Genomic DNA, 22165 nt, shown 5'->3' on the forward strand with positions numbered 1-22165 from the left:
TATAATTAGCGTTGGGCAACACAGCATCAAAACAACTGCCCAGTTGGCAGGTTTCTGATCTCCACCAGGAGGAGTAAGGCAGTGCTAAAGGTAGCCCTGTGCAGTTGGTAGCCCGAGTGCATTCATCCATCTGTTATAGCTGAATCCCAGTATTGCGTTCATGGGTTAGATACAGAAAATACTGCATGTCATCACACGTCAGACACTTTAGCCTGCGGACTCTGTGTGCCATGTAACACAGGGTGTGTTTGAAATCGTGGGGACTTCATGTGGAGAGTCAAATAATGAAACGAATTTGTGGTGGTTATTGGGATAACACGCTGTGGAATTATATCCTGTTAGTTAGAGGCTGAAGTCTTAAATCCAAATTGTATTTGGAAAGGGTCTTTTGTAATAGACAGTTACCATTTTAGGGCAGATAAACTATGAAAGGCAAATACCCTTCATGTGGGCCTCGGAGGGGAAGGCTGGAGAGGAGGGCTAACAACTAAAGCAGAGGTTTGGGAATCAGGATTCCCAGTTTCTATTCCCAGCATTGCCACCGACATTGTGTCTGACCTTGTTTAAAACCTGTGGTCTCTATCTTCTCAATCTGGGCAAATAGAAGTGATAATCTCGGGGGCGGGGGGAGGGGAAACGTAACCACTTAATGCTTTGTGGGACTTGAATGAAGGGTGCAAAAGGCAGGCTAGCCCTACTTTGTAGAAGATGCTCCATGCATTCCAGGACAAGCACTCTCTAATCCTATCTGCTTTTGGTAAGGATGGTGGCCAAGAAAGGCACTGCCACTTAGAGGAAATGGGATTTCAGGATTTGCCCCAATTCAAGAAGTTGTTTGGGATTTCAGCCATGACCTGCCTTTCGGTCTCCTGATTATGTCCCCACCCCTTCGCCCTAGCAGATTCCATCTTGTCTTTGCTACACATCAGTTGCAGTTTCTGCAAACCTATGACATTTCTGATGCATGCACCATCTTAATGTATGAGCATCAAATGCCACATTCTAGAGCTATGATTGCAAAACACCTTTTTGATAGCCTTTTGTCATCCTCCCTCGTGGCTGGAAGCATCACTTGTCATGCTGAAGCAAACTTAAAATTCTGGTCCTCAAACAGGGGAGCAGACTTCCCTTGCATTGTTCAGCAATGAGACACATGTACAGATGTATTTTTCTGCTCACTGTCTCAGAGGGGAGCTGTGTTAGTCTGGACGAAGTGGGTATTCACACACGAAAGCTTTTGTCTGTTACTCTATAAGGTGCCATAGGACTGTCTGTCACTTTTTTCTGGTCACTGTTATGATAGTCTAACTTTACCACTGGAAAGCTGAATGGTGACTAATACTGGGCATTGTTCTGTCAAGTGGAATTCACTTGAATGCAGGTATGGCTATTTCTGAACTATTTGGAGGCTTGTAGTACACCTGGAATTGTGCTTTTTCCTATTCCTGAGAAATAAGTGAGAGTTGGAAACATCTGTGCTTTGTTTCTTAAGTGTAATGCTTTCCAGTCATTCTGTCTTCACCAAGCGTAACTTACTTGCTGACAAAAGTGCATGAGCAGCTCTCCTCTTTAATAGTCTGCTATTGGAGCTGCTGTGTGGGTACTGTAGAATGGTGAGACGCCAAGCTGTGAACCACCATATGCACTTGGCAGTCTTTGTCTGGTCTTTGTTCAGCCAACCTCGTAGTGTTGCCACCTATAAAGATAATGAATGTGAAAAGGTCTTCTGCTCGCTTTTAAAATTAGATCTTTAGTTTAAAGAAAAAGAAACCGAGAAACTTGTGACACGTCGTGATAACAAGAAATTCCAGATCAAAGGCTGATTTTTCACCCAAGCATTGAATTTTCTGGCTTGTGACATTGTTTTAACCTCAATGACATTGAAAGGCAGTTTGAGAGGCAAGGGGAAGATGAGCTTTCACTTTTAATAACCATGTTTTAAAATACAAAACTTGAGGAAAAATAGGATTTTTGGAGCTATTGTGGGAAAGGGGATTGAATATTCAAAATGCATCTTTAAAATAGATAAGAAAAGCAGTTCCTGAAATTACTTCAAAATCCTGTATCTCTAGCAGTTAATCTGTTTTCAGAAGTACCAAACTGAAATCCCTACTCGCGTTATTAAACTGTGCAGAAAAGTACAGGGCTATTTGTGCAAAGATGCATCTTAATTTCCTTTTCACACTTTTACAGTTTTAACCTGGGCATTCACAGCCCTCTCTAAACCAGACTTAACAAATAACTTTCTCCTAGCTGAGGCCCTGTGTGAAAACTTCTCAAAGATTTGGGTTGTTTTAGTGAGTTATCAGGCCTGTTTAGTATTGATTTACATTATAAAATCCTGACTACAGCTGCTCAGACCTCATTGTGCCTCCTGAGTTCTATCTTGTAAAGCTCATTAGTTTGTCTGCAGATCTTGATTTACTTAGAATCCTCAGGACCAGTTTACCTTGAGGGTTTTTTTCCCTCTCTTCCATCTCTCAGCAAACTTTGCTCATGTCCTTGCCATCTTCCCGCTCTCTTCTTCTCCTTCAATGAAACTAGAAGCTGTAATCTACCTAGACCCTCGCTGATAACACAGCACCTGCTGCAGGCACCTCAACACGCTGCTCCACTGATGGCTTCCTGCAGTCTGCTTCCTCTCTACAGTCCCCAGTTCACCACACTGCTTGCGGTGTACTAGCTCTTCCCTGGCTGACAGATACTCCAGCCAGTGACTGAAATTTGGAGTTGGGAGCTAGCTCTAAGGGGGATCTGGGTATGTTAGGAGTGCTGATGGGTGAGGAGGATTCTGGGAGGTGATGATCATAAAGGGGATGCAACTTCCACCTTAAAATCCTATCCTGATCTCATTTGCTATAGCCAGAAACTCTTTCTGTTACTGGCCTAGCACTCCCTAGTACCTTTCCCTTGTGCCTTTATAAACCGACTAGTCTCCCGGCTATTGAATGCAGGGGTTTGTGACCTAAAGGCTATTACTACTGTGGCGTTCAACACTGACTTTAGATGTGTGTACAGAATTCCTCCAAACCTTCTTAAACAACACAGTCTAGCCTTAGGCTATCAACATGGTTGTTGAAATTGTGATAGCAACCACCATGTTTTAGTATTGCTTCCCTGGCCAATGTGGACAGGACGTTTTTTTTTCAGTTGTTCGTCCCAAAGAGAGCCTCTGTCCTTCGATAAGCAATAGCACTGTTCCCAGACAAGGAATCCGCAGCTTAAACCATAGCATGAAGAGGACAGAAGTCTCCAGCCTAGTTTTCTGAGCCCATCGTCAGCTGCGGAGCATTTCTGGAGCAGTCTCTTATGGCTCATACTTCCTCCTCAACACCCTATATTCCCAAATAGGTGGTGGCATTAGTAGTGCAGGATCCTAGTCAGCTTTTCTGGAGAGAGAAGGAGAGAGCACACGCCAAAAAACAAACACACACAAACAAAAACACTCAGAGGCATAGCAGGAATGGTGCTATCACTGAGATCACAGAATCTGATGACCTGGTTCACCATAATTTAGAGGTGAGCCAGACAAATCTGAATGTTGGTTGCCCACTAAACTCCCGTGCAATCAGTCAGTGTTCCTGCTAATATGAAGATACTGGACTATAGGGGGACAGTTGAATTTTATTATTTACGTTTACTCTTTATAATATGGAATCTTTTGAAAACGAGTCACCGTAGGGAGGTCAGGGACATAAGCGATGGTAGATTAGATCAGGCCATCAAGTCACCTGCTCAGCATCCAATCTCCAACAGTGGTCAGTGCTGGCAGTTTTAGAGGAAAGTCCTAGACAAACACAAACTTCTCCACAATACCTATCGAATGGTGCATTATTTATCAAGAATGAGAAAAATTCGGTCTTAGTCCTAGCAAGCCAGTTGGCTTACACCTTAGGCTAGCTTTCTTATGTATGTATACAATCTAGCATGTGTAGCTTGCAAATATTCAGTTTCCTTTCGTCCCACAGAATAATATTGGGAATAAGAACTGAATTAAAGCTTGCTTTCTTTCACAGAATTCTTCAGAGCGAGAAGACTGTAATAATGACGAACCCCCTAGGAAGATCATTCCAGAGAAGAATTCACTTAGACAGGTATGCAACTGGTCTCCTAAAAATACAATAAAACTTCCTAACAGCTTGAATCTTAAAACACTTTGGGAAACTGGAGTCTGAGCTTAGGTTTCTGACTTTTTTTCTGGAGCACTTGTCAAACTCGAGCCTGGAAATCCTTTCTCATTCTTCTTAGTGGGAGAAGGCAAGTAGCATTGTACATGGGAAAATCAGACGTGTTGGGCTTTTGTGAATATGAACAGGGATATCCATTTCTGAGCAAGTATAGACCCATCAGCTGGGACTTTGTATCTGAGTTTTGTTTACTTGCTAATCACTGGGAACTCTCCGGCCTTGGTCTGTAGTACTCTCTCTGTCTCATGTGTGCCTTTCGACAATACCTTGCATCCAAGAATCTCCAAGTGGTTTACAAAGAACTACCCAACCTAGAAGGTAGGCTTTTTTAGAGCCATTGTCCAGACTGATAACCTGAAAGTAGACCTGCTTTAATTTCCCTCACAAAGTTTAAGATGAGTCCTTATAGATCTGCCCTACCTCCGCAGACCGCAAAAGTTTTAACATCTCTTCTGATCCCTTCTCTATTAAAACAGATTCCTTACCATCTTAATTTAAATTAAGCTCTGTACAGCAGGGAGTATATCTTCCCGTATGTATTGTACATCACTGAGCACCCTGGTGTTCAACAAATAAATGTGTCAATATCCTTTAAAGAGAGCAAATTTTTCTCCCACGACGCCACCCAAAAAAGTTCACTTGCCTAGCACCATCAAAAGACCCATTTCAGTGGTTCCCCCATCCTGGCTGAGAAAGGAGGACATAGATTTGTAAACTGGCTATATGCCGCTATGGTCAATTTTATAATATGTGTTAGGTACTTCAATGCAACAGTAGTACGTACAGTGTAGATACCTGGGCATCAGTCCCTTCAATAATAATGTCAAAGGAAAAATAAGATTTTATTGAAAAAGTCCTTATTCCTGCTTCCTGCCCCCAGTTCAGGGGAAAGTGATGCTTGTTTTGTAGCTCAAGATACAGCCATGCAAAGGGTCAATGATATAATCTGTGGTGTACATGATTCACAGTCCTGCTTTGAGAAGTCTATGATCTAAGAGAGAGAGATAATACAGGGTAAAGTGGGATCCCTAGAAAGGATGTCAGATTACAATGTTGCATGCCGTTTCCCCCTGCTTTCCTATCTTTCTCGTTCCCTAACCTACTCCCCTTACATAATGTTAGACTACATATTTTCTGTGAGGGAGAGTCCACCGATCCTAGCAATTGATCTTCAGCCATCTTTCAGCTTTGGGGTCAGAGCCAGAACTGTGTGTGGTAGGCAGAGTTGTGGGGCCCTTTGTAAATTGTTCCAATGGCTAACTACTCTCAGGGTATGTCTACCCTACCTGCCGGATCGGCAGGCAGCGATCAATCCAGCAGGGATTGATTTATCACATCTAGTCTAGATGTGATAAATCAACCCCCGAGCGCTCTCCCGTCGACTCCTGTACTCCAGCACCGCAAGAGGCACAGGCAGATTCGACGGGGGAGTGGCAGCAGTCGACTCACCACAGTAAGTCGTTCTAAGTACGTCGACTTCATCTACATTATTCACGTAGCTGAAGTTGCATAACTTAGATCGATTTTCCCGCCCCCTACCCTGCACCTCTCCCTGCAGTGTGGACCAGGGCTCACTGTTAAAAATTGACGCCTTTTTTCCAGTCTGAATTTGTCTGGCTTCAACTTCCAGCCACTGGAACAGGTTAGACCTTTCTCTGCTAGACTGAGGAGCCCATTAGTAAACATTCCCCATCTAGGTACTGTACTTACAGGGATCAAGCCACCCCTTAACTTTCCCTTTGTTAAAATGAATAGATTAAGCTCTGTGAGTATCTCAGGATAAGGAAGGTTTTCCAATCCTTTAATCATTCTTGTGGCTCTTCTCTGAACCTGCTCCAGTTTATCAACATCCTTCTTGAATTGTGGGTACCAGAACTGGACACAGTAATCCAGCATTGGTCTGACCAGTGCCAAATATAGAGGTAAAAATAAGCTCTCTCTTCCTACTCAAGATTCCCTTGTTTATGCATCCCTGGATCGCATTAGCCCTTTTGGTCACAGCGTGGCACTGGGAGCTCATGTTCTCTAACTATCCACCATGACACCCAAATCTTTTTCAGTCTTTGTTTCCCAGAATAGTCCCCTGCCCTGTACACACAGCCTATATTCCTCATTCCTGGATGTATATATTTACATTTAACCATATTAAAGCAAATATTGTTTGTGCCGAGTTTACCAAGCGGTTCAGATCTCTTGGAATCCGTGATCTATCCTCTTCATTATTTACCACTCGCTGAAATTTTTTTGTTATGTACAAACTTTATCAAGGATGATTTTATGTTTAATTCCGTGTCAGTCAGAAAAATGTTAAAGATCTTGTTCTGCTTCCAGAGCTGTACACAGGTTGAAAACCGTTTGATTCAATCCAGTGGACTTTCATACTAGAAGAAATGACATTTTCCAGTTGAGTGAAATGGACTTTGTGAGAAGTTAGGGAGTTGAATGAGTGTAGTTTGGACACCTAACATACTGGGGCTTGGAGGGCTTTCCATCCACGGTGAGCAGCATGGAAGAAGGTATGGGGATTAGAACAGGGAAGAAAACAAAGTGGGAGATCAAAGCTATTATTGTTGGCAAGAACATTACCAAAGAAATGAGAGCTGTGCAGCACTCTGAAGCGAGGATGTGAAGGTTCTATTTTTGACAGCTGTTTGATATGATCAAATGTTGAGATGTAAAGTGAATGTCATGGTAGAAAAACATCCCTCAGAAAAACAATGACAAGTGGCAAAAGTTTTTGGCAACTTTATTTACGCTAACAAACGAATTTTCACACTGCAAAGTTATAAATTAATTTTAATAGGCTGATCCAGATGGTCCATTTGGAAAATGGATAGCTTGATCTGTTGAAAATTAAACTAAATTTATCTCTCTCATACTTCAAACTGAAGCAAGCGTGAGAAGAGTGCCCATTAAGTCCAGCACATACAGATGGACCAGCAGGTCACACTTGGGACTAATCTGATTCATTTAAAAAATAAATGTATGAGTTATTGAATCAGGTTCCTGTTTCAAGCCGTGTGCGTTTGTATGTGTGTGTGCATGCAGCCTTTTCAAAAAGACTCACAAATGCTTCAGTGCCTTTTTAACCTGTGTGTTTCCATTTTAATTCAGCCTCCTTGCCAAAACACATAATTAGTTTTCGGTGCCTATCATTTAGTGTTAGACCCAAATGCTAGATTGATGAGGTCAGGCATTTGTTATTTTAAGGGCTGTGTCTCCATTCTTCATTTATGAAGAACATGAGCTCAATAGTCTTGCGGAGAGAACTGGCCTTTAGAAACTGTGAAGCTCTCTGGGGGCCCCTCAAGCCTTTTAGATTCTGGGTGTTTTAAACAGAGCCATGAATGCAGATTTGTAAATTTATTGCAGTGCCATCTGGTTTTTTGCAGGAACTGTATTATTGTTGGCTTGTATCTGTCTATTGTGGTGGTCACTCCCCGGGAGCGTGCCCTCATAGTCCTAAGGAAAGTGATGAATAGTGGGGGTCAACATGAGTAGGTCACAGGGCAGCTGTCCAGGGCTGCCCTGAACTTGATTACCCCACTGTTCTTTAAAAAAGACAGGCACAATGCAGGTTGTTTAAAAAACCTCCTCTCCCTCTCTTGAATGGAGTAATAATGAACTGCCTTTTGCTGCCCTGATTCCTTCTGTGGGCGAGCTGTGTGCAGGGAAAGCTGTGTCAAAGGTGCCTTGTGGGGAAGTGCTGATGGCAGTGGGATTGCTGTCATGTATGTCGTGCTGCAAGCCAGACTCTGGACTCCTTCGTCTTCAAGATGGAAGTCAAGAAAGCCTTGCCTGCCAGCCTACTCCCCAGGTCCCTCCGTGGGTTCAAAAACTTTCCCCTTCGGCTTCGCAGCATAGACTATTGCTGCAGTTCAGTCTCATGGATTTGAGATGATTTTTTTTTGTTAACAGGGACAGCACTCCTTAACGCATACTCTAGGCGCTATTCAGGAGGTAAAGCAGGAATGGTCCCCGACCTGAAGGGCCTAAAGTCCAAGTGTAGACAAAGCACAACAAGGGAGGACAAACAAAAGAAGAGCAAGGGAATGGGAAGACAGATGATAGCTGCATTCGGACGCCTTTGTTTTTAGGCTGTGGGTTTCCTTTTTGGGACATCTCACCAAATGAATCTCTGACGTGCAGTGCTTAGTCCCCTGTCTCAGCTACTTACTGACTGTTATAAAGGGAAGCATATGGGTGCTGCTGGTGATGCAGCTTCCTGTCTTAATCTAGGCAAGCTATTTTGTAGTTCACATTTTCCTTCTTCTAGATCTTGGAAGGGGCAGAGGGAGGAGTGATGTTAATTTTATAGAATCGTATTGAATTCATCTCTCACTATTACAAATGTTAGGAAAAAGTTGCTGGGTGAAAAGCTTTGTCAAAGTAATGGAAATACTTCGTAGTCTATAAAAACTGCTTTCTTTCATCCTGTAACTGTTGCAGAACTCAAATGACTGCTTGCCTTTAATTCACATTAAGCATTATAAAGTGTTAGTGCAGACCATGTCTGTGCTGAAGTCCAAGTGGAAATGAAAAGGTTGCTTTGTGGCATCAGAGCCACTTGGTTCTCCCAACATTAGTGCTAATAGGTGCTGTCAGCCTTGCTGCATTTCTGCATTCCTCTGTAATTGAGTCAATTGCAAGTGTTGTCTACTCCCCCTGCCCTTTGTGTTTGTGTCCACTCACCATCCGAAGAACGTGGGCAGTGATAAATAAAGCACTGAACAGGGCTCGCGCAGCTCTTTGAAAGCAGCATGTTGCCAGCCCCCTAGTTATATTTCTTTAAGTGTTTACGTTTTTCTGTATTCTCTCTCTTGTGTGGCTGGAACCCTGGGGATGCAAAGCCATGAGAGAGGCCAAGAAGCTAACAAAGTAGCTGTCCCCTTGTTAGCTTGTTCCTTTCTTCTTTAAAAACAAGATGAAAACCATCTGGCTCAGGGCATTACATTTTCCTCCCCCGTGCACCTCTATAGATGAAGAGTTTCACCTGCAGCGAGGGTTTACATTGATTAGGGAGGGAACAGTAATTCAAGCCTCCATCCTCTTCACTGATACTTTGCAGTCTTTAAAGGTGCTGACCCATTGAGTTAAACTGTCATGGGAGGATAAAAAAGGAGCTTCATCCCAGGAGGTAACAGCTGCCAGGTTTTCAACACCTTGCGCGTTGCTGGAGAAATGTCACAAATTGTCAATGGAAAGAAAAATCACTTGGCTGCCATCTTCTCTTAATGATGGGCCTGATCAAATGAAGGATTTAAACCTTTTAAGATCAGCAAGTAGTTGTCAAAATAATAAATACACAAATCCAGAGGGATTTTGAACAATGGCATGGAAAAGCCGTACCCAGAGAGGCAGCAAACAAGCTATCTGAGTTAGAATAACCTGCTGTGGTTGAGATGGGCATATGGTTTATCTTTGGACAGTTGGACAAGAGGGAATGAAAGTAACAGCCACACAGAAGTCCAACATTAGTTTGTCTAATATAATTTTAAATCCTGATTCATAAGCTAGAAAACTGAGAGAAGATGTACTGTATTTCTGCCCCTTTGAGGACAGTTTGTTTTCAAACAGCTACCAGATGGCTAAATACCACGACATTTCTTTTCTTTTCTTTTTCACAAGACATCCGTTTTCCTTGCTCTTTGTTTATGTTTTTGTTTAAATGCTTTTACTCCACTGAATAGCCCTGTGGTGCTTGGACATTGTGACATACGCTTTTTTCCTACTTTGATAGATGAAGAAGACAGTATAAGATTTAATGAAGATTCTGAGAACAGGCAGGGTGGGGTTTATTTATTTATTTGCTGTTTGTTATGGTCATTTTAATTGTAGTGAGTAATTAGAAGGTACATGCAGCCACAGGAGCTTTGTTATGGTAATTGCTCAAGAAAACCCATTCCCTGTCTACCATGTGTTGAGACACTTCTTCCCTCTAGCGGCAATATTAAGGACTCTGGCTTTGCACTAGGCAAGGTGTAATTGCAATATGACAAACTACGCTTTCCGGACAGTCTTGCAAATGTTCTAGTTTTTTGTTTGGCTATCCTATATTTTGTCTTATGACTTCCCACAGAGACTCCCCTCCCCCAGCACAGTGGGCTTTCGATAGCAAAAATGTAGTCTTAAATGTGCCTTAAAAAAAACAGAACACCTCCACAATGGATTCTAGGTAATGTTTTGCAGCTTGACTTAATTTTAGTCTTCTGTTTCTTTAATTACCTATTTATAAAATTGCATTTAAATTTGTAGACATTATGTAATACTTGCAGGAGGAGCACCTCATCTGAAATAAATAAATAAATTTGTGTTTATTTTAGATAGTCCATGTGAAAGACCTTAAGGATAATTAATGCAGGTCTCCGAAGACCCTGTAAGTGAGATGAAACTGATCTTTCCAAATCTCCTGGAGTGATTTGTTTATATAACTTCCTACTTCTGCTGAATCCTTCAGAGTCTAATAACATTTTTTTTTAACTGTTTGGCAATTTGTGCTTAGCTACAAAAGCCCTTCTTTGAAAAGAAGCAGTTTAATAATCTTCGCTCTGAAAATGACTTGGAGGAAGGCTATGGGTTTTGTCTTTTTGTTGTGTTTTTATTAGTGTTAGCTTTCTCTGATAAATCATGTAATTATTAACTATTGAAAAAAATCTTATTGAACTTCTGGGTTGTAGTGTCTATTAAAAAGTGGAGTTTCATTCAGAGACTGGGGATTCTCTGGATAAATGGCCAAAGGAACGACTCTTCTACTGGTTGAGATCCTTATGAACACAATTCCACTTTGCGTTCAGTACTTCAATCTGGCATTCCTTGCTCATCTAAACCTCCATTGACATCTGCACTCCTTTACACTGGAGTCATGCTCTCTTTTTAAAAAGGCAGAGGTCTCAGACCCAGTCGCATAAGCATTAGAAAATTCTAATCTAAGATACTCATGGAGTGAGATTAGATATGTTTAGTGAACTATGGTCTAGCATCTGTGTGGCATTTTAAGCCCTTGGCTAAGAATGAATGCAGCTTTGTGGTTCCCTTTTTCTGCTCCACATTTCTGCTCCTGACATGATTTGATGCTGCCATATATCTGTAGACTTTTTTTTTTTTTCATTAGAGCTTGTTTTGCTATAGGGCTGCTTAACGTTCTTCTCGAACGGCTTTTGCAAGGTTAAAGGAATGCAGCTTGGTAACAAGTTTGTGTCATTTTAAATATATACCTCCTAGTAAATAAGGAGGAGTCTGGCAATCAATCCCTTTTAGTGTGTTATATGTTTCACCTGACAACTAAACCCTCTATTGATTAGCCATTACTTTGTTAGATAATCCCATGTCAGTGAAGCCACTGTAAAAATTAAACTCTTTAAAATGTTTTACCCTAGCAGCAGTGTGAAAATTGAAAACTTGTTCAGAATTACAGCCAGCTTTCACAAAGAGTGTAGCTTTCAGCAAACTGGTTTATGTTTGCATGCTTTATATGCAATATAAAAACATATTAAAGCACTCCAACGCAAAGCTATATGCCTCTGGCATAGAACCAGGCTACCATTTCCAAGTGCTCCCTATGCAAAGAAACCTCTTCTCATGACTCAAAGTGAGGGGAGACTTGAAGAAGGTGGGTTGAAACTAGAAAAGGTTTTTACTAGGGTCTAATTTTAAAGGTGAGCTGAAAAGGTTTTCATCTGTCAATACCTGGGTTCAGGGTTTTGTTTCTTCTGGAACAGTAGCTGATCACCCATGCACCTCAAACGGCAAAGAGAGCTGTAATAATAGAGTCCCTCAACTTCAGATGTCATAGAATCATTGAAGATGAGGGTTGGAAGAGACCTCAGGAGGTCATCTAGTCCAACACTCTGCTCAAAGCAGGACGAACCCCATCTAAATCATCCCACAGGCCTTAAAAACATCTAAGGATGGAGATTCCACCACCTCCCTAGGTAACCCATTCCTAGGTCATCATGTGTTTCTGTTGAAACATAGAGCTCTGAAGTTGGGCATGGGTAACTAAGTGAAGGAAGAATGAATGTCGTAGAGTGTCATAAACTGTCAACATAAGTGCATGCATTGCTAGTGATTCAATGTCTTAAACTTTTTGTATTGATTTAAAAGAATACACGGATCACGCTTAAAGTTTTAGCCTGAGACCTTGCTGAGCATGCTGCTGGGCACATATATACCTTCTCCAGGGTGCAGTATGTTTATTCATTACACAAGATGAATGCACTTCTGCATCCTTAACAAAGAAGTTATATACTCACTCCTTGAAGTTTCATTTTCTTTCTCATCTTTTGTGGAAAGGTGAGAAATTATATGGCTGATTTATAATTCAGCACTTACATAGAGCTTTATGCTGTCAAGGTGCTGTGAAAATGGCGCTGTGAGGTGTGTAATACTATCCCCATTTTATAGATGAGGAAGCTGAGATTCAGAGAAATTGGATCACTTGTTGTCCAAGGCCACAGGGAGTCATTGGGACTAGAAACTCTTGAGTGTCCCTGTCCCTTGTGTGTGAATAAAAATAATGGGAGTTGAGCAATGCTTTGGAATAGTGTCTTTATTTATACATGGCCGTGGTTCTGGGTGGTTATGATAGAGGTCACCCTTCCTGCTGAGTCAGTTCTAGTTTTTAGAGATTCTGCCCCATGGACTCAAAATGGAATGTTGCTGATTTTGTGTTCAAACAATCCCCATAGTTATTAATGTGGTTATTGGGTAGAATATTATTCTAAGGCTGACTCCTGAAAAGCAGGCTCATTCATCAGGCTTGGAAGAGAGATGATTGGACCAGGACTCAAAAGCTGGGTTCAAATCATGGTTCTGCCACAGACTTCCTTTGCATCCTGGGGAAATTACTTAATCTCTTTCTCTCTGGTAGTTCCCATCTGTAAATGGGGAAAATCCTGTTTTTGATTGTTGTCTATTCAGATTGGGTAAGGGATTGTCTTTTAATATGTACCCAGCACTTAATTTATGCAGTGCCTAGTAATACATTGTATCATGTATTCCTATTCATAATAATGGATTTGTAAATTGGGGGGAAATCATAGTGAGGAAATGCAAGTATAAAACACTGCAAATGCAAGATGCAACAGAAAATAGTGAAAAACCAGGTGAGTGAAAGAACAAAATCAAAAATGCTCAATCATGAATAAGGGGGAAACAAAGCATCTGTATGTCTCTCTGTTTTTTCCCCCTCCCTCTCTCAAGTTTTGGACTGAATTTAGTGAATGTTGATGCTTATAAAATGAGGTTCAGATAACATTGGCTGGAGGAATGCATAGAGCAAGCAAGTGCTGTCCAAATTTCCTCATGGCAGTTAGGTCAGTGCATCTAAATCGTGATTTATAATGTGTTTATTCATTCAGATCTCTCTCCTGAGTAGGAAGTGCTAAACATGCCAAAGTGGTGGTTTTATGATGTGGGCAAGTGTCTGCAAGGACTAGTCTGAGGCTATCAGATGCCTGTTTGCTTGTGACTTTGTCCCAGTTTGAATCTAGACACCCCACCCCATCCCCCCCCACTGCTAAAAGACCTAGTGCATTAGTCCACGTAGCACAGAGCCATTTGGAAGGATTTGGGTGTTTTTGTTTTGTTTTTCAATTTCTCCTTCTTTTGGATCAAGTACCAGAAATTGCTGAATTCTATCCATACGCTAACCCCAGCCACTCTCAACAGATATTGGTGTTATGACTTACAGGGAGAGCGGGGTGAACCAGGCGATGCTGCATTCCTTTACTTTAAGCTTCTACTGTACTTAAAAAATAAAAACGTATTCATGGATTGTGGTGGGGGGAATGCTTTGTCCCCCCACATCCTACATAGATTTATTTTATAGACTAGTTTGTGTGGGATTCGAAACTTCATTTTGTCCTGTTTTCCTCTTTTGTTTAGGAAAGAGAAGTGATTCCAAAATGTAGTAGAATGGCTTCACAGAGTATCTTCACCAAAAATCTGATGCCTTACAGCAAATTGCGTGCCTCTATTCAGAATTTTTTTAATGTTTCCACAGACCTACAACAGCTGTGCCAGACTGTGCTTAAACCAAGAAACAGTATGTCTAGCGAGCACTGCTATGAAGACTGAAAATTGTGTGGCCAAAGTAAGTAATGTTGTAGTTCTGTTATCTTTGTGTCAAGTTTGTGAGCAGTACGTTTGTTTTTCAAAAACTGATTTTTAACATACTTGAAACAGAAAACAAGTAGTTTGCTCAGGCCTTCTATCTTTCACAATCGTACTATAGGCTGACCAGGCAGTGTGCCGCATTCCCCAGACTGGGATAAATGGGAGTATGGGTCCTCAGCCACCCAGATCAGCAGGCTGGATGTCCTGTAGAAGCAGCAACTGTTCCCGTTGTGTCGTTGTCTCCAGTACCCTCTGCTGGTCAGTACCCAGAGTTACATGAACATGTTGGATGGAGGCTCTTCGCAACATGGGGCCTTTTTTTTAGTTTTTTGATTGGTGAAGAGGAAATACAGAAAGAACACTGAAGGAAAGACCTTGTAATAAAAAGAACAAACCTCACACGATGTTTGGAGGGAAGGGGAAAAGAGAAAGTTGGAAGAAAAAGTGACTGCTCATTTTCATATCGTACATCAGATAAGATACATTTGTGGGGCAATATAATAATGGGGGAGAGATGAAATGTCAGTAACCAGCAAGCTCTCGGTTTGCTTTTCCTAAAACTAAGTGTAACTAGTATAAAATAAGATTTATACATGCGGGATTGTCCCTGAGCAGAAAACACCCCAGCCATGACACCATGTATAAAAAGGCTGTGTAAAGGATCTATTCAGCCTCGCATAAGCTCCATGTTTCTGCTGGAAAGAAGATCAGTGGGCATGCAAGACAGATCAGAGCATGCAGCAATCTGTTACAGAAACCAGCTGGTACTCTGTTGCTCTTCTGTCACTATAAAGTGACCAGTAGAAAGCTTGCTCCCTTTTCTGACTTATTCCTTGGATGTTCTTGAGATTCCCTTTTGTTGGAGTTAATTTTGAGTGTCTGTTAAATCTGCCCTGTCTAGTCTGGACCCACATTCCTGCTGGCCTTTGAAGGTGCTCCTGTCGCTATGGGAAGATGGCTGTTCCATATGTGAACTGTCCCATTGCACAAATGTCAGCTTCATGTTGCACCCAAAGTGCAGCTTGCAGTCACCGTCTGTTAGAGAAGTGCCGCCCTGTGCAAGCTACAGATCCCAGCATGAAGTGCAGCTGCTTGGCCCTTGCTGCCCGATGACCCTCTTTGATCAAGATGTACAGTATTGCATGCTGCCACTTGCAGTCATACCCATTGTTATACAAAATGGGTGAAACGATCCTGACAGGATACCAAGGTACACGATTTACAGCCCTCAGCAAAATGCCCTTGGTATTTAGTATATTTCATCCTGGGGTCACGATGCCGGTCACAAGCATCCTACAAAGGAGCCAGTGTACAGCTACTACCAAGATAGTCTATGGCTTCCATTCGGGGCCCACCTACCATGCAACAGCTCCTTTTGACCTGAGCATCTTGGTTTTGAGGAGGGGGGTGTGGTAGCATTACAACTATTAACTTCATTTGTGCCCCTCTGAATTGAATTTGCCCCTTCAGAATGGTAGGGACAAAAATGAAATCACTCCTTACAAAAATATGTTTAGTGGGCTACTGACAGCAACAAAGAGAGAGTGCCAGAGACTGCACAACTCATTTTATGTTGTAGAGGTGGAGCTGAACTGTGGCCCCAGACATGGAAAAGCACGTGTTCTTAATACTGCATGTCCAGGATGGATGTACCCTAGAGATGGAGTATTTATATATATTTTTCATTGGTTTTGCATTAGCTTAACAGCAGTTTCTTTGAGCACATTTCCCTACTGCGTAGGGGTAATTGCTTTCCCTGAGTAGTAGTTTCTGTCACTGACAGGTTACTGACGCTTTTGTTTTGTGGCTACAATACAAAGTGAAATAGAAGTTGGCTTTCTCAGAACTCCTTACGCTCCAGGTGTAGCAAAGCACTTTATAAATTCCCTGACCAAAAAACCCAAAAAACTTCATTAATGCAGAGTTAAGCTTTCCTGAATGTCAAGTTCAGTTAAACTCAAAACTGTGAAAATTGGGTAATAATACAGAGGTAAGGTACACACCAATGCAACTTCAACTCTGGCTTCTGGAGCTGACAGAGGCCACTTGGAATTATCTGCGTGCACTCTAGCTGCATTTGCTGGGTGAGGTATAGTTGTACTGAATGGAGGAGGCATTAGTTGGAGCAGATTGGCAGAGCTGTGATTGTGATATGAGATCTGGGTCTGAGATTTCATGTGTGATGAAAGGATCATAAGAATGCCCATACTGGGTCAGACCAAAGGTCCGTCTAGCCCAGTGTCCTGTCTTCCGATGCCACGTGCCCCAGAGGGAATGAACAGAACAGGGAATCATCAAGTGGATCCACCCCTGTCGTCCATTCCCAGCTTCTGGCAAACAGAGGCTAGGTACACCATCCCTGTCCATCCTGGCTAATAGCCATTAATGGACCTATCCTCCATGAACTTATCTCAGTGGTCCCCAGGGTGCCCGGGGGGGGGGCAATCTTAATGCGCCTGCGTCCTGGCCCCCGGGAGAGCATCCGCTGAAATGCCGCTGAATTTCAGCTGCATTTCGGCAGGGACGCCTCTCGATGATGCCACTTGTCGCCAACAAGTGACTTCATCAAGAGGCGTCGCTCCCGAATTTTGGCGGGGACACCTCTCAGTGATGTCGCTTGTGACGGCAAGTGGCGTCATCGAGAGGCGTCGCCGCAGAAATGCTGTCAAAATTCGGTGGCATTTCAGCGGGTGCTCCATCACCACAGTGGTCCTTTGTCTGGCGCCTGCCAGACGAAAAGGTTGGGGACCACTGACTTATCTAGTTCTTTTTTGAACCCTGTTATAGTCTTGGCCTTCACAACATCCTCTGGCAAGGAGTTCCACAGGACTGCTGCTGCACATTGAGTGGATGTTTTCAGAGAGCTATCCACAGTGACTCCAAGATCTCTTTCTTCAGTGGTAACAGCTAATTTAGACCCCATTATTTTATATATATAGTTGGGATTATGTTTTCCAGTGTGCGTTGCTTTGCATTTATCAATATTGAATTTCATCTGCCATTTTGTTGCCCAGTCACCCGGTTTTGAGAGAGATTTTTGTAGCTCTTCGCAGTCTGCCAGGGACTAACCTACTGAAGCTAGTTAATAGGCTCTAGCTTGACTGAGAAGTTGCTCCATACCTTGATTTAGTCAACATGGGAAAGAGATTCTGGTTCCTTATATTTTTATCTGAAGGAAAAGGATGCACTTGTGTATCTTGAAGGATCCAGTATCCATCATTTCATTGCTGTGTTGTGTAGGTTGTCAATAGTGGGTTATAGAGGTCTTCTAACCATAGGTATTGTCAGCAGTGAGATATGAGAGCTGTGTGTTTTGTGATGAGAAAGTGAAAATCTAGTGTGTGTTGGAATCCTGTGAGTAAGGGCAAAAGGGTTGTAAAAGGAGTGAAGAAATTGTGAAGTTTAACACATGCAGGGTTGTTTCTGGGGAGGAGACTCAGTGTTTGAGTGTAGAACAAGTGTAGGTAGCTCTTGTTCTGTACAGTTCACCTAAAAACAAGTTTTGCTTGGCGAAGAGAAGGTGTTTGCCTGAGCTACAGTTCTCATATGCCCTGTTCCCTGCTTGAGATACTCACATTCTGCCTTTGCAGATAGTGCATGTGTGCTATGGGCGTACTGCGTCATCACTCAGAGGGCAGAGATAAGGCTGCATTGATGTGTACCCTAACTCTCTAGCTCTTTATTTTCAGACATTTGAGTTTTGCTGAACTTGACACTCTTGGAGGGCACAAAATACCATCAGGCAGCCTTAGCTCTGGGTTAACAAAGGTTTTTATATCAATGAATTTGCTAGTTTTTTGAAGAGAGAAATGTTTGTTGTTGGAGTTAGTGGTCCTTTAGGCAGTTATAGTTCTCATTTAGAGTTCCATTTGACACATACTGTAGCTAGGGAATAGCCCTAACATTTATATAGCACTTTTCATCAGTAGATCCCCATTGTAGAGGTGAGAAACTGAGGCACAGAAAGGTGAAGTGACTTGCCCAAGGGCACTCAAGGCCAGTGGTAGAGTTGATGATAATCCTGGTGGTTTCTCTGTTAGGCCATATAGTTGCTATGGGATTCCTGAGTGCTCTTCCACTCTCCTGTACATTTTGTTCCAGTAGAATGGAAATAATGGTCATGCTTTGAAATACTTGCGCTGTCTGGCGGCTAACAGGGCCAGGGAGAGAAATCTCCCGCGTGGTCTGTGTCACAGAATCTTGACCATTTTATTACAGGATTGCTTCAGTAACTTTAAGCAAGAGAGAGAAGACTAGTGTCTCTCTCTCTCCTTGTCCGCCCCCTGCACCACTATCTCCTGCAACATGTAGTGACCCCACCAACATTTCCATCTCCTGCTTGCCTTCCCATTCCATTAAGCCATTAGTTAGCACTGTAGAAGCCATTACAAACTGAGCAGTTGGTCCTTGCTGTCTCCTGCCTGGTGCTGCTGCGTACACACATCACAGGCAGCAGTTTACTTGAGGGCTGTGCATTTCCTTGATTATGTCTCTGAGCTCGTGTTGCACATCAAGCAGGGCCCCTCACCCACACTACGCAACCCCAGCTGGGCTTCCTGTCCCTACTTCAGCCAGGTTTTATGGGCCACACCCTAGTTCCATCCAGTTCACCCACTTCCAGACTGGTCCGCTTGCACTCTGGCCAGCCATCCCCACTGACACACTCCACACAGAGCTGACATGTACCGTAATGATTCATTTCCTGGGTTTCAGATGTTTACATTTATATTACCGCCCCCTCCCTGCCCCCAGCTCACATGGAGAGAGGCTCAGACACTTCAAGAGGAGCAGGGTCCCCCAAATCCCAGCACACATGGAAGGGGAGATTCAGGACTGGCAGGCTCCCACCTCTAAACCCCCAACTTCCTTTGCCACCCCTCCCATTGTCCAGTCCCTCTTTTCTTCCATCCTGCTCCCCCAATCCCCACCCCTTCCCCCTTACCTGAGCCCCCAACCACTTTTCCTTCCCCTATCAGTCTATTGTATTTATCTCCCTCCCCATAATACCCCCATCCCTCTCTGCAGACCCTACCCCTCTTCCACCCCAATTACCCTGCCCCACCTAGTGAGCATTCACGTGTAAAGTGTTTTCTTACCAAAAAAAACCTTGACAGAGGCTTGTTTTTCCCAAACATTAACAATTCATTCTCAGCTTCCTGCTCAGGGTAGGGTTCAGAGGTCAGAGCTGCTAGAATCTGCAAACATTATGAAATACTGTTTTTTTTTTTTCCTAGAGGTATCTCGGCAACTTTTTGGTGAACTGGGCCCACATTTGGGTCACTAACCCTACCCTGCATTCCATGAGACACACACAATGTCAAGCCAGTCCAGGCATGTGGATTTTAGAGCACTTTTAAAGTCACCCTTTAAACGAAAAGGTCTTCTCAAACTGAACTGTAGCAGAGCTGGAACTCTGCTATAGCGTTTGAAATTAGTCATCTGCTATATCCAGATCACCCCCACTGGATAACACTGAAAGGCTAGGAGGCTCTGGGAGGTGTGATGGTCTCAACTTCATGGAGACAAATAAAGCCTGAAACAAATCACTCTGAGGTGTGCACTGCTCTGTTCATGTCAGTGGGCGTTCCCCATCCTCCCTCTCCAGTGCTTGAGATCCGTGATGTGCATCAAGTGTGCCCGTTCTTAGCTCCTCACTGCACTCTCAGCAGTGTGTGTTCTTGTGCATGCTTCCAGCTTGACAGTGCTCGGCTTCCCCAGATGCGACTCTCATGCAGGGCTTAGGCCCCTTCAGAGGAAAGCAACGGTCCCCTAGATTCTGGCTAACATGGAGAAGGGCTCTGACCCCCTTTAGCATGCCAGAGCTCCGCAAATCCCATGATGTGGGGCAGGCAGGGGGCTCAGACACCCCCCCAGAGGGACAGGGCCCCATAGATCCCAGCTCATATGCTGCATCCCCCCCCCCCCCCCCATACCCTTCTGCATAGTACCATATAGGGACAGGGCCTACTCCCAGATCCCAGCATGCACACATGGGAAAGCAGGGAGAGAGGCAATGCTCCTGTATTCTAGCTCATATGCAGAGGCAAGGAGGGAGGATCAGACCCTCCTATAGGGACAAGTGGCCCCCACCAAATCCCAGCACACACCCGAAAGTGGACAGAGGCACTCGGACTCCACAAGAGAGGAAGTCCCCCACCAGATCCTGGCACACGCAGGAGGGGAGAATGTGAGGCTGACAGATACCCCTGCTCCTATTCTTGTCCAGTGCCTGCACCACTTACATCCATGTGATATGGTTGTTGAAAAAGCTAATGTGGTCTTGGGATGCATCAGGTGAGGTATTTCCAGTAAAGATAAGGAGGTGTTAGTACTGTTTACAAGGCACTGGTGAGTCCTCATCTGGAATACTGTGTGCAGTTCTGGTCTCCCATGTTTAAGAAGGATGAATTCAATTGGAACAGGTACAGAGAAGGGCTACTGGGATGATCCGAGGAATGGAAAACCTGTCTTATGAAAGGAGACTCAAAGAGCTTCGCTTGTTTAGCCTAGCCAAAAGAAGGCCAATGGGAGATATGATTGCTCTTTATAAATATATCAGAGGGATAAAGATCAGGGAGGGAGAGGAATTACTAAAGGCTTGACTACAGTGGAGAGTTGCAGCGCTGGTGGTGGCTTTACAGCGCTGCAACTCATTCACCGTCCACACTTGCAAGGCACATACAGTGCTGTATCTCCCTGGCTACAGCGCTGGCTGTACTCCACCTCGGCCTGGGTAGTAACAACTGCAGTGCTGGTGATGCAGTGCTGCTTTGCCAGCGTGGCCACCAAAAGCGCTGTTGTTGGTCTCCAAAGGTATTCGGAGGTATCCCAGAATGCCTGTTCAGCCGCTTCGCTCGTCAGTTCGAACTCTACTGCCCTGGCCTCAGGTGACCTGCCGTTTGAATGCCCCGGGAATTTTAAAAATCCCCTTCCTGTTTGCTCAGCCAGGTGTGGAGTGCAATCAGTGAATCTTTCCAGATGACCGTGCCTTCACACACCAAATGAGGCCCAGCATGGAGGAATGGTAAGTTGCTGGACCTCATCAGTGTTTGGGAGGAGGAAGCTGTGCAGTCCCAGCTGCGCTCCAGCCATAGGAATTACGATACCTATGAGCAGATATCAAGGGCCATGCTGGAAAGGAGCCATGACCAGGGCGCACTGCTGTGCAGGGTTAAAGTGAAGGAGCTGCGGAGTGCCTATTGCAAAGCCCGTGAGGAAAACCGCTGCTCCGGCTCTGCCCCCACGACCTGCCATTTTTACAAAGAGCTGGACGCAATACTTGGGGGTGACCCCACCACCAATTCGAGGACCACAGTGGACACTTCAGAGCGGGGGGGAAGGAGGAGGAGGGTGGGGGAGGAGGAAACCGAGAGTGAGGGTACTGGGGTGAGGGGAGACACCCTGGAGTCCCTGGAGGCACGCAGCCAGGAGCTCTTCTCAAGCCAGGAGGAAGGTAGCCAGTCGCAGCAGCCGGTACTTGGTGGAGGACAAACAGAGGAGCAGGTTCCCGGTAAGCGGCTTTTATTTTCAGGATGGAAAATTTTTCGGGAGGGGGGAGGTTAGGGCTGCATGCATGCATGCCTAGATGTGGAATAGCCCATTGATATGGTCTTATCACGTGCGGTAATCGGCCTTGGTAATCTTTCAAAAGTTTCAGCCAGAGCATGGGCAATGCGCTTGCACAAGTTTATTGGGAGAGCCACTGTGGTCCTTGTCCCAGTCAGGCTAACACGCGTCCCGCGCCACTGCTGCTTGTGAGGGGTGGGGGGGGACCACTGCAAGACACAGGCAAGCTGCATACAGGGCCAGGGCGGAATCCGCATTGCTGTAGAAGACCCTCCCGCTCTTCCCAGGTGACCCCT

The 22165-nt window shown here is 44.0% G+C and overlaps 1 protein-coding gene across 13 annotated transcripts in view; it reads left to right on the top strand.

Moving 5' to 3' along the window:
* The window catches only part of BTRC (beta-transducin repeat containing E3 ubiquitin protein ligase), a 173703-nt gene that overhangs the window by 69820 nt on the left and 81718 nt on the right, over positions 1-22165 (top strand). For 10 of the 13 annotated variants that reach the window (XM_075072930.1, XM_075072929.1, XM_075072928.1 and 7 more), the window contains 2 exons: positions 4017-4094; positions 14191-14280. In XM_075072930.1, the coding sequence (XP_074929031.1) occupies positions 4017-4094; positions 14191-14280 (168 nt within the window). The remainder of the gene's footprint in view (positions 1-4016; positions 4095-14190; positions 14281-22165) is intronic. The other 3 variants (XM_075072931.1, XM_075072932.1, XM_032795728.2) reach the window with 1 other exon arrangement.

The sequence above is a fragment of the Chelonoidis abingdonii genome, chromosome 16, assembly GCF_003597395.2.
Source record: "Chelonoidis abingdonii isolate Lonesome George chromosome 16, CheloAbing_2.0, whole genome shotgun sequence".
Taxonomy (NCBI): domain Eukaryota; kingdom Metazoa; phylum Chordata; order Testudines; family Testudinidae; genus Chelonoidis; species Chelonoidis abingdonii.